Source organism: Tachyglossus aculeatus, chromosome 21 (genome assembly GCF_015852505.1).
Source record: "Tachyglossus aculeatus isolate mTacAcu1 chromosome 21, mTacAcu1.pri, whole genome shotgun sequence".
Lineage (NCBI taxonomy): Eukaryota > Metazoa > Chordata > Mammalia > Monotremata > Tachyglossidae > Tachyglossus > Tachyglossus aculeatus.
The window spans coordinates 54,441,780-54,452,937 of record NC_052086.1 but is presented as its reverse complement, the minus strand read 5'-3'; the positions used below and the strand labels follow the sequence as shown (position 1 = coordinate 54,452,937).

The window sequence follows — 11,158 nt, the reverse complement described above, 5'->3', positions numbered from 1 at the left end:
CAGATGAGGTACCTGAGGCCCAGAGAAGTGAAGTGACTTGCCCAAAGTCACACAGCTGACAGTTGGAGGAGCTGGGATTTGAACCCCTGACCTCTGACTCCAAAGCCCAGGCTCTTTCCACTGAGCCACACTGCTTCTCATGGTTGTCTCCTAGCTGAAGCATGAGTGTCACTCAGTAGATGCCATTTTCTTCCGTTACTGGAGAAATGGTTTTCACAGTTGCCGTTTCCCGCCGGGCAACCCTAAGATGGTGCAAAGACCGGCAGATAAGCTGAAAGCTGAGGGAGCAGGGAGGGCCACGGCTGGGCCCAGAGAGGTGGTTCCTGTTTGTTTCAGCAAAAGGAGCTGGCTCCCTCTCCCAGAGTTCCTGGCACACGACAATCCACGAAACAGGAGCTCAGTCAAACTCAAAACTTGAGGAGTCAGCTCGAGTTCCTCAAGCCCAACCCCAGGGATGTACCTCAGGCCACTCTGGCTCTACTCAAGGCAGTCTCTTGGAATGCCCCCCAAGCCATTTGCTGCCAATAGAAGGCTCTCCCTCCCTGAGCCCTCAGTTCTCCAGAAGGCTGTCCTTGACTCGGGATGATTTGTTTCCTTCCCTGCTCACTGAGCACCCCGGGAGAGTCACCTTGGGAACCTGAGAGAGGGAGGATACCAGGTTACGGAAGGGTTCATGAGACATCACCGAGACCCGCGCCACACTGCCATTCTCCTCCTAGGTGGTGTCAGGGCTGAAGAATAGCCCGTGTGTTCAAGAGAGTGAACGAGTGAGTGAGTGAGTGCTGGGCCAGGTGTGATGTGTGGTGTTGAGCGGTGCTTGGCTGATTCCCTGTGATTTTTCTGCTCATCCCACATTCCTTTCTCTTTCAGCCCCTCTGCCCACAACACGCATGCCACTGCTGCCAGAAGCCTAAATCAGAGAAGCTGCCCTCTCCCCAGCAGGAGGTAGTCCCCCTAGGGCATTGGGCACCTGAACGAAGGACAAGTAATAAATTATTGCAGCCTTGCAATGAAGTTTCTTTGGTAGCTGGATGGAGAAGGGAGGGAAAGGGAATGACACGCCCCATAGGTCAGGTCTGGGAAATCTCAGACGGCAAGACTGGGTAGGGGGCCCCTGAGTCGCCTCCGATCCAGATGGGAAGGGCCTGGTAGAGGGACCCCCTTTCTCCATAAAAATAAAAACCAAGTTATAAATAATTCTTCCCTTTAATTCTTTGTACAAAACTTCTTGAACTATGAAAATAAAGTTTGCGAAGGAAAAAATTCATCCAAGTTCTCTGGAGGCCTAGGAGGCTAGTGCAGTGGCAAGGAGGGGAGGGACGGGGCCAGGGGAAGGATCTACAGCATGGACAGGGGCACGTGGCCGAAGCCTCCAGCTCCTTCCCCGCACCGCAGTCTCCCTCAGGGCTCGGACTTCCCTCATTCACCCGGGCCCAACGACCCTGGTCTGCCCAATGGCCCACTCGGGGCTCAAGCCTCCGTGGCCAAAAAGCAAGACCTTACCGGGAGCCCCCGGGACTGGACAGATGGTTGGCCTTGGGGGCCGGGCGGGTGGTGGTAATGCCAGTCCTCTGATGCTAAACTCAGTGAGGGGAAGGGGCTGGGCTCCTCTGGAGCTGAGTTGGGGGGCTGGTCAATGACTCTCCTGCCACTCTTTTGCAGCTGGGTTACACGGCAAGAGCTGGGGGGTGGGAAGGAGGACGCAAAGAGTCAAGAGCTTTCACGGGAAGTCTTGGGAGAGGGGAGGGACAGTGGCAAAAGCTGCCAGAGGTGGGTGGAAAGAGCAGGTGGGGTTCGCCGATGGAAGACTCGGGGGGATGGAAGGGGGCAGGAAGCCACTGGCGGTCCCTGGGGACCAGACGGGGGGGCCTCTCCGGGGCGAAGATGCTCCACCCTGGGGAAAGGAGGGGAGGGAGAGAAAGCTCTCACTTCGTTTTGGCATGAGCTGGGGGGGAAAACCCAAATCCTGGGAGAAGAGGCTTAGAAGGGATGGTAAACAGCTTAGGCTGCAGCAGGGGTTTTTAGGAGCAACCAGGTTACCAGAAAGCAGGTCTGGGGCTGCAACTCTCCCCATCTTCGCCCCCGTTTCCTCCAGCTGCAGGAGCCAAGTGGCCTCCCCGTCCCCTGCAATACTGCCAACTGGCCAGCGGGGGGCGCCCCGGTCCCGCCCTGCAAGTGGCTGCGAGGCCCTAGGAGACAGAGGTCCCCCTCTCCCCTCTCCTCCCTTCCTCCCACCCTCCTTCCCTCCCTTCACACATCCCCTTCCCTCGCCCTGGATTCCTGGGGCTGATTAAAAGTGAAAGCTAAAGCCCTCATTATCCACGGACCATTAAATGCTAAAATCAAACCGATCAATTTCCCAGCCGGGGCTCTTGGCCTCTCAGACTTAAAGGCCCCTGATAATACCAAGAAGACCCAACGGTTGCGGGGATCCCTGCCCTCTGCCCTGGGGAGTGGCTGGGGGGGCGGAGGGAAGTGGAGGCAGTCTTGTAGCCCGGGCAGGAAGCTTGGGGGGCTGCTGGGGGGGTGGGGGGGTGGAAGGGGGCCCTCCCTAAGGATCCCTCTGAGCAGTCGGCAGGTGGGAAAAGACCGGCGGGCCCTGACATCTCCCCGCCCCCTCTCCCCCAAAGGCCCCTGCCCGCTACCAGGCCCCACTGGGCTCTGGCTCCCGAAGGGCAGGACCAAGCCCCCCGACTGGCCGCCTCAGGGTGGCTGGGAGGGGGGAGCGGGGGCGGAGGGTCCGGGGATGGCGCGGGCCCCGGCCGGCCCAGCTAGCCCGAGGTGCCCGTGGTGCCGCTGCCCAGCTTGATGATCATCTGCTGGCAGTCCTGCAGCAGGCGCCTGTCGCCCAGCTTCTCCAGGGTGCGGGCGGCCTCGGCCAGCATGCCCACGCGCTGCCCCGGGGCCGACAGGAAGGACGGGGGCAGGTAGCAGCAGGCCAGCAGCAAGGCCTCCGCGTGCTCCCGCTCCGTGGGCCGCGCCTCCAGCTCGCCCGCTGAAAACCAAAGGGAGCTAAGGTGGTCCCGGCCCCCGGCCCTTGGCGGGGAGAGGGACACCCAGAGGGGTGGGCCCAGGGGTGAGTGGAAAGATGAGCGGCGGAGTGAGCGGGGGGTGGCAAGGCCAGCCTCCCCTAGATGGGGCTCGGATATCGGGGAGGGAAGTTACTTCTCAGGAAGAAGCCAGCCACCAAACCATCAGAATAGTGCTGGGGAGGGAGAAGCATGAAAAGAAGGGTGAGGACCGGCTTCCTCTGCCTGGCCCATCCTTTCTTTCTTTTCCTTTTCCTTCCTTCTTTCCCTCCATCCTTCCTTCTTCCCTCCCTCTCGTCACTCCTGATGTTTGGGCTGGGCTAGGTGGGTTGGAAGGGGAGGGGTAGACGGGATGGGGCAGGGCAGGGCTGCTGGAGGGGGTAGGGTGGCTTGGGAGGGCCCCCGAACTGAACCAACTGAAGGGCCCCCAAACCCCCATCCCACCTCCCCAGCCCCACAACTCACGGCTCCGTTTCCCCAGCCAGAGCCCTCGGCCCTGACAATTACAGCCCTGCTTCCCCGGCCCCAGGGTCCCCCCCACCCCAGCGCCCCCGGAGCCCCTCTCACCCACCTCCTTTGTGGGTCGGGGCGGTTCTTCTGCGCAGGCTGCGGTCCAAGAGCTGGTGGGTGCGGGTGGGGCTGGCGCCGGCCATCAACCTGGCCGTGGCTTCGTGCACAAATACCTGCGGAGACGGACGCCCGTTACAGCGGCGAAATCCGGCCCCGGCCAGGGCCCTGCGCGGGTATGGCTAGGACAACGATGGGACGGGATGAGGGGGCGGGATGGGGGGAATGGCTCCTGCCAGCGTCCTGGGCAGACGTTGCCAGGAGGGGGGTGGGATGGAGGTGGGTCAGGAAAGAAGAGTCCGCTAGACTCAGGTCACAGAGGGCAGGGATCACGTCTACCAACTGTGTTGTGTTGTGCCCTCCCGAGCACTTGGCACAGAGAGTGTTCTGCAAACAGGAAGCCCTCAATAAACAGCACCGATTGATTGCCTGGTTGAGGGAAGGGTCCATGGGCACCCATGGTGAGGTGAGGTGAGGCGAGGCGGGCGGGGTGGCACTCACCCTGCGCATGGCCGGCCGGAAGGACTGGGCCAGGCGGCGCAGGCTGCTCAGGTCCTGCTGGAAGCCCCGCAGCTCCAGGGGCGAGGCCAGGTGCCCGCAGCCCAGGGGCGGTCCCCCCGGCTGCTGCTGTCGCCACAGGCTGGTCCTGGTCACCAGCAGCAGGTCACAGAGGAGGAGCTGGACCGCCTGCAAGGGGGAAAAGGTGGGCGCGTCAGGGCACAAGGCCCGTGGGCGTCGGGGCGGGCCCAGGGCGCACTCTCCCAAGCCGGGTCTCTGGGGCCTGGGGCCCGGCAGCCGGCTCAGGGGCCGGGGGCAGGCGGGTCGCCGGGGGCTGGCTCTGTATTGCACTGCAGGGGCATTGCACTCTGGTCAGACACATGCAATGCAACTACAATGCACCACAGCGGCAGCCGCTGCGGCTCGGGGAGCACGAGGCCTCTCTGGGCGGCGCATCCAGGCCCCGTGGGGAGGGTCTGCCCATCTACCCACCGCCCTCCTCCTCCAGCACAGGGTCAGAGGGAGCTCTGGGGAGGGTGAGAGTCCCCACCCACGATCCCCCTTCCCTCAGCTGCCGGCCCAGGGCTGGTCGGTCTCCCTTGTCACAGACAAGCCGCCAGCTGGCTGCAGGAAGAAGCCCCCTCTGCCGCCCAGCCAGCCCCTCTGGACCTCCCCCAGTCCATGGCGAGAGCCTCTGCTCCTCCCATACACCGTCCAGACCCTATCCACCATCCCAGCCCCACTTCTCGACCCTGCCCCACACCCCAATCCCACCCCCACCGCCCAGCCCGGTGTCCCATCCCCGCACCTCAGTCCCTCGCTTCAGCCCCGTGCCGTGCCCCAATCCCACGTCCTGGCCTCACTCCCGCATCCCAGCCCCACGTGACAGTCCGGCATTCCGTCCCCACCCCTGCCCCCGTGTCCCAAACCAGCCCCGCATCCCATCCACCGAGCAGCATGGCTCAGTGGAAAGAGCCCGGGCTTTGGAGTCAGAGGACATGGGTTCAAATCCTGGCTCTGCCAATTGTCAGCTGTGTGACTTTAGGCAAGTCACTTCATTTCTCTGGGCCTCAGTTACCTCATCTGTAAAACGAGGATGAAGACTGTGAGCCCCCCGTGGGACAACCCGATCACCTTGTAACCTCTCCAGCGCTTAGAACAGTGCTTTGCACATAGTAAGCGCTTAATAAATGCCATCATTATTATTGCCCCCACACTTGCTCCTGCGTCCCAACCTTGCATCACATCAGGGCAGAGGAACCGACCTTGTCGATGTGGCCGTAGGCTGGGGAGGTGGCCCCGGTGAGGCTTTCGCGCAGGTATCCGCTGGCCTTGTCACAGTGCGCCAGGCTGGCAGGGCCGCCGTCCTTGGTCAGCAGGGCCCGCACGGCTCGGAAGGAGTGCAGCGCCGCCCAGGGCAGGGGTTTCCTGAGGGGGTGGGCGGAAGGACAGACGGACGGGGGGGTAAGGGAGGAGAGTCAAGGCAGTGGCGGTCACCCACAGAGGATTAGTGGTGGGGACCCTCGTCCCCCCTCCATCCCCCCCATCTTACCTCCTTCCCTTCCCCACAGCACCTCTATATATGTATATATGTTTGTACATATTTATTACTCTATTTATTTATTTTACTTGTACATACCTATTCTATTTATTTTATTTTGTTAGTATGTTCGGTTTTGTTCTCTGTCTCCCCCGTTAGACTGTGAGCCCACTGTTGGGTAGGGACTGTCTCTATATGTTGCCAACTTGTACTTCCCAAGCGCTTAGTACAGTGCTCTGCACACAGTAAGCGCTCAATAAATACGATTGATTGATTGACTGACCGCAGGCAGGGGCGGGGCAGGGCCCATTGGCAACAACAGCAGTATCTTCTGTGCCAGCTACCAAGCGACGCACTACAGAGGGACAAGACCCCAGGCCCGCCCTCGGCCAGCTCATAGCCCTTGGGGGGTGGGAGCCATAAGGGGTGGGAGACAGGAGCAATTGGAGGTGGGGCTGGGAGCCATTGGGGACGGAGCACAGAAGCTAGTGACGATATATTAGTTGAGAGGATGGGTTGGCATAAACACCGAATTCGGTGAATAAACCAATCCGTGACCAGCACAGACAGAGCACGAGTCTTCCCTCCTCAAGGCCGAAGGCCGGGACGAGCTCCCCACGCCCCCTCGGCCGCTCCCCCGGGGTCAGCTCCCCCCGGGACCACTCCCCCCCAGACCCCTCAGTCCCGCATCGCTCCCGCAGGGGCCGATCCGCACACTCACTCGGAAGCCTGCAGGCTCTTGGGCATGTGCTCCACCAGGGAGTAGAGCCGTCCGGCCGCCTCCTCGTCCCGCTGCAGCCAGTGGATCACCACAGTGACCAGCGACGCCCACCACTTGGCCACCTGGTCGGCACCTGGGAGAGACGAGGGTAGGGCCAGGCCAGGCGGCACCAGGCCGGGGCACGGCTCAGGCTGGGGGACGGCACCAGGTGAGGCATGGCAGAGGAAGCCACGGTTGGGAGAACGGCTGCCTCGGCACACCTAGCAAGGGTCTGGAGCCGCGTGGGTGAGTGAGGCTGTGGGGGGTCGGGGCTCTCCACATCCTCCTGCCCCTCGACCTGGACGGGACCCCCTCATCCCCCATCCCAGGGGTCACCTTTGGCACCTGGCCCTCCCACAACCCAGCCGGGCCCAGTCTGACCCTGAGTCCAAGGGAGGGGGAGGGAGGGACTGACCGGCAGAGGAGGAGCTGGGGCCGATGGAGGGGCTGTGGTCAGGGGCCCCAGTGGCGTCCGAGCAGCCGTTCAGCAATTGGAGGTATTCCAGGGCGTCCGAGAACTCCCTGTCCGGATCGGAAGAGACCACGTGGAGGAGTCCGTGGAGACAGGGAGCGGAAGGGGGTCTAAAGCCTGGGGCTTCACCCCCAGACCCATTCAGGGGAGGTGGGCCAAAGCCTTTCATTGCTGCTTGTTCAGTGCAGGGAGCCAGAGACATCTGAGCAGGAAACTCTCTGGGGTCCTCCCTGGGCAAGGCATGGCAGGGAAGGGACAGGGAGAACTGCAGGAAGGAGTCTCAGTCGTGAGCCCAGAGAAAGGGGTTGGGCGATGGAGCTGTGCGGACGACACCAGGCAAGAAAGTGGCCCAATAAAAATCCCGGTAGGCTCGGCCCAGCCCTGGCCCTCTGACACACCTGGGGTAGGTGAGGGAGCTGAAAGGGTCCCAGGCCCCAGGGCAGCAATCCGGGGTGGTGGGGAGCAGGAGGACATGGTCCCCCAGGGCAGCAGTCGGGGGTGGCAGGGAGTGGGGAGCCGGGGTAATAATAATAATAATAATAATGATGTTATTTGTTAGGCGCTTACTATGTGACAAGTACTGTTCTAAGCACTCGGGTAGATACAAGATAGTCAGGTTGTCCCACGTGGGGCTCACAGTCTTAATCCCCATTTTACAGATGAGGTAACTGAGGCCCAGAGAAGTTAAGTGATTTGACCAAAGTCACACAGCTGACAAGTGGCAGACCCAGGACTAGAATGCAAGATCTCTGACTCCCAAGCCCGTGATCTTTCCACCGAGCCACACTGAGGTCCCCCGGGGCAGCGGTTCAGGGTCATGGCAAGCGGGGGACTGGGGTCCGGGGTCATGGGGAGCAGGGTTCTGAGGTCACAGAAAGCAGGTATGCGGGGTCCTCCAGGTGGAAAGTTGGGGTCCCAGGGAGCAGGGGCCTGGGGTCCCTCGTTCACCTGTGGCCGTCGGCCGCGTCCACGGTCTGCTTGGGCTGAGCCACGCAGCCCAGAGCTCGCTCCAGGAGGTGCTCCCGGAACAGCTGGGTCACCTGAGCGAGGGGATCCACTGGGCCGGTGGAAGGGGGAGAAATGTCATTAGCTTCTGGCCCCCCAATGCCCCTCCGCAAATGGGGGTCCACCCCCTCCCCAACTTCATCAGTTCTCCCCACGGGATCCGGCCCGACTGGCTCAGGGTGAGGATGAGGTGGTTGGGGACAAGGAGGGGAGGTGAGGCCTGGTGGGGCCCAGAGTGGAGACGATGGGAAGCCACCCTTCCTCAGGTCCATCACCGACCTCCACAGACCCAGAAGGAAAAGCGAAGGACAGTGCGGGGGCAGGTGAGGAGCTTGGCCACCTGGATTTCCGGAGGAGCTGTAGAGGCTCTCCTTCAGGGCGGCCCTCAATGACCAGTCGCCGTCCACAAAGAAGCGGTGGCCCACAGGGTGGCAGAGCCACTGCAGGGCCGGGGGCACGGAGCCGCTCTGGGCCAGGCACACCTGCCGGGCGCTGCTCAGGAAGAAGCGCTGCGGGATCACGGGAAGGAGGAGGAGACGCACGGCACAGAAGAAAGGAGTCATTTGGACAAGCCCACCCAGCCCGAGCAGGGGTGGCACAGGATGGGGCGGGAGGGCAGGTCCGCTGGGGAGGAGGGGGAGGGGTCCATTGCTCCCGGGAGGGGAAGGTCCCTGCAAAAGGAAGCAGTCCGGGCCCGGAGCACCACTGCAAAACCAGGGGGTGACTGGTACAGGCTGCTGGAAAACCCCGGACGTCGCGTAGGGAGGTGTTGGCCGGGGGCCGGGGAGCACGTCGTGGAGGGCTGTGGGAGCCTGGCCCGACCCCGGGGCAGCGGGGATCCGGGGCCCACGGGGAGGGGACTCCCCCGGAACTGGGCCACCCCCCTCCCGCTGGGGAGCCGCGGGGAAGGCTCACGAACCGCCAGGAAGTGGAGGCCGCGGGGAAGGCTGGTCTTGATGCGCAGGGCGGCCGCCACGTAGACCTCGGCCAGGGTCGCCACGGAGACGGTGGCCCCGGCGCACTCCGCCAGGTTGACGGCGCTCAGGGCCAGGCTGACGGCAGAGAGGTGTCCACCGGTGTGCTTCCCTGAGGGGTCGGGGCAGTGGGCGTCAGCCCCGCGTAGGGAGGGCCGAGGAAGGGGGTGGCCGCGGCCTGCCGGCTTCCTCTCAGGTTGAGGGGGTTGCTCCTGCCGGTGGCACCAGAGATGGGAGGGTGGGGAAGACTCATGCGCCCACCCACATTCGCCAGGAGGCCGGGGGGCAGCTCTGAAGTGAGGGATGAAGCAGGCTCACTGAGGCCGGCGAGGATCGCGGGTGATCTTGGGCAGAGCCAAGCAGGAGACGGGATGGGGGACCAGGAGGCTCAGGGGAGGTGGGACGGAAGCCAATGGCACAGAATTCCCCCAGAGGAGCAGGGGACCACGTGATCGTGACTGGGCAGATCCCCACCCTGTGCCTCCCCACCGCCCCACCCTACCCGGCCCTACTCCGGCTGGCTCTCGCCCCCGCCCCGCCCCCCGCTCCCGACCGTCCCTCCCCTGCCACACAGACCCGTCATCTGCAGCTGGTGCAGCTTGTGGTAGACCAGGGCGGCGTCCCGGCAGCTGGTCCGCACGTGGGCTTTCAGCTCGCGGTCCCGCCGGAAGCCCCCGGCCCGGCCGGCCAGCCAGCGGCCCACCCAGAGGCGTTGCAGCACGTGGCGGATGAGGTTCCAGAGGAGGCTGCAGACCAGGTCCAGGTGGGAGGTGGGGAGGGGCCGGCCCAGCGCCTTCAGGGCCATCCACAGGTTCTGGGCTGCCTGGGCGAAGTCCCCCTGGGGAACGGAGGCCAGACCCACCAGCTCAGCTGGCTCCCGGCGACGTGGCCGAAGCGTCGAGGCCCCCGGCCTCCCGTGCCCTCACCGCGGCCATCCCACGGCTCTCCCTCCTCAGAGCCAGTTCGGCTCCCCACATCCCTCGGGGCGAGGGCAGGGGGAAGAGGCCGAGTGGTTCCCGCCCCTGGCTTACCCGGGCCAGGTCCAGGTCGGCCTGCTTGCGGTGCCTCCAGAAGAGGACCGAGGACTCCGAGTGAGGCCGGGTGACCGGTTCGCCGTAGATGAAGAGCCGGACAGAGGCGCCCAAGACAACCAGCATGTTAAGCAGCCAGAAGAGCAGGGTGGGCAGGAGGCACTGCCCCCAGCCTGAGGCATCTGGGCAGGCAGAGGCCTCAGGATGTGAGCACCACACCAGTTGGCCCCTTCTGGGGGTTTCCCCTCTCTCTCCACCCACCGCCCTGCCCGCCCCACTGCTGGCTGCCCAGTCCTGCCCAGGCACAGCCCACGGTCTGGCTGACCACAGCTTCCCTTCCAGCCACTCCCAGTCCCCGCTGCTCTGAACTAGCCATCCGGGGGATATGGAGCAGGAAAATGGGGTGCCGGGCCAGCCTCCTCAGAGCTCCCAGGAGGCCAGCTGAGTGCCAGAGCACTGCTTTCCAAGGGCCAGCCCACCGCACCTATGCTCGCTCTCCCTGCGTCAACTCTGTGTCCCTGGTGCCAAGCTGAGCCACACAGGTAGGTTGGCTGTCGGGGGAACTCTCTCCCTCAGCTGCTGGGCAACTGGGCCAGGAATCCTGTCCCTCAGCTTCCTGGCAGCTGGGTCGAGAACCGTCTCCCTCAGCTCCTAGGCCAGGAATGCTCTCCCTCAGCTCCCAGGAAGCCGGGCTGGGAACCCTCTCACTCGAGTCTCTCCCTCAGCTCCCGGACAGCCAGGACGGAAACCCTTTCCCTCAGCTCCCGGGCAACTGGACCGGAGCAGTGCGGGGCACGCTCTGCCTACCTCTGGCGTCGGTGGTCAGGACACTCCGGCCAGGCCGTTGGGGAGCAGCGGCAGGGGCCCGGGGGCCAGCTCCACCCAGCAGAGAAGCCAGCGGGTTGAAGGAGAGGCACAGAAAGACGAAGGTGCAGAGGGCCAGGCGGGAGCGGTCCAGCATGCCCAAGGGGGAAACCAGCTGCGCCGGCTTCACCTGGAGACCACAGACAGCCAAGGGGAGATGGGAGCCAGGCCGGGGAGATTGGGGCTGGGTCGCAGAGCCGGGGGGAGACCGGGGCTAGCCTGGGGCCACAGCGGGGGTCCGAAAGTGGGCTAAGATCCATGCCCAGCCAGGGGAACATTTGTTCCATCACCTGGGCTGAGGGAAAGCCCGGTTGTTGGGTAGGGACCGTCTCTGTATGTTGCCAACTTGTACTTCCCAAGCGCTTAGTACAGTGCTCTGCATACAGTAAGGGCTCAATAAATACGACTGAATGAATGA

The 11,158-nt window shown here is 63.7% G+C and overlaps 1 protein-coding gene across 1 annotated transcript in view; it reads right to left on the bottom strand.

Moving 5' to 3' along the window:
* Nucleotides 1–2,690: 2,690 nt before the first annotated feature.
* The window catches only part of SREBF1 (sterol regulatory element binding transcription factor 1), a 57,198-nt gene continuing 48,730 nt past the window's right edge, over nt 2,691–11,158 (bottom strand). Inside the window, exons 8-19 of the mRNA XM_038762851.1 lie at nt 10,684–10,870; nt 9,877–10,058; nt 9,422–9,683; nt 8,791–8,957; nt 8,212–8,380; nt 7,815–7,923; nt 6,810–6,916; nt 6,356–6,488; nt 5,360–5,522; nt 4,098–4,283; nt 3,601–3,712; nt 2,691–2,995 (exon numbers count right to left, since the gene is read on the bottom strand). Coding sequence (XP_038618779.1) covers nt 2,772–2,995; nt 3,601–3,712; nt 4,098–4,283; nt 5,360–5,522; nt 6,356–6,488; nt 6,810–6,916; nt 7,815–7,923; nt 8,212–8,380; nt 8,791–8,957; nt 9,422–9,683; nt 9,877–10,058; nt 10,684–10,870 — 2,001 coding nt within the window. The 3' untranslated portion in view covers nt 2,691–2,771. The remainder of the gene's footprint in view (nt 2,996–3,600; nt 3,713–4,097; nt 4,284–5,359; nt 5,523–6,355; nt 6,489–6,809; nt 6,917–7,814; nt 7,924–8,211; nt 8,381–8,790; nt 8,958–9,421; nt 9,684–9,876; nt 10,059–10,683; nt 10,871–11,158) is intronic.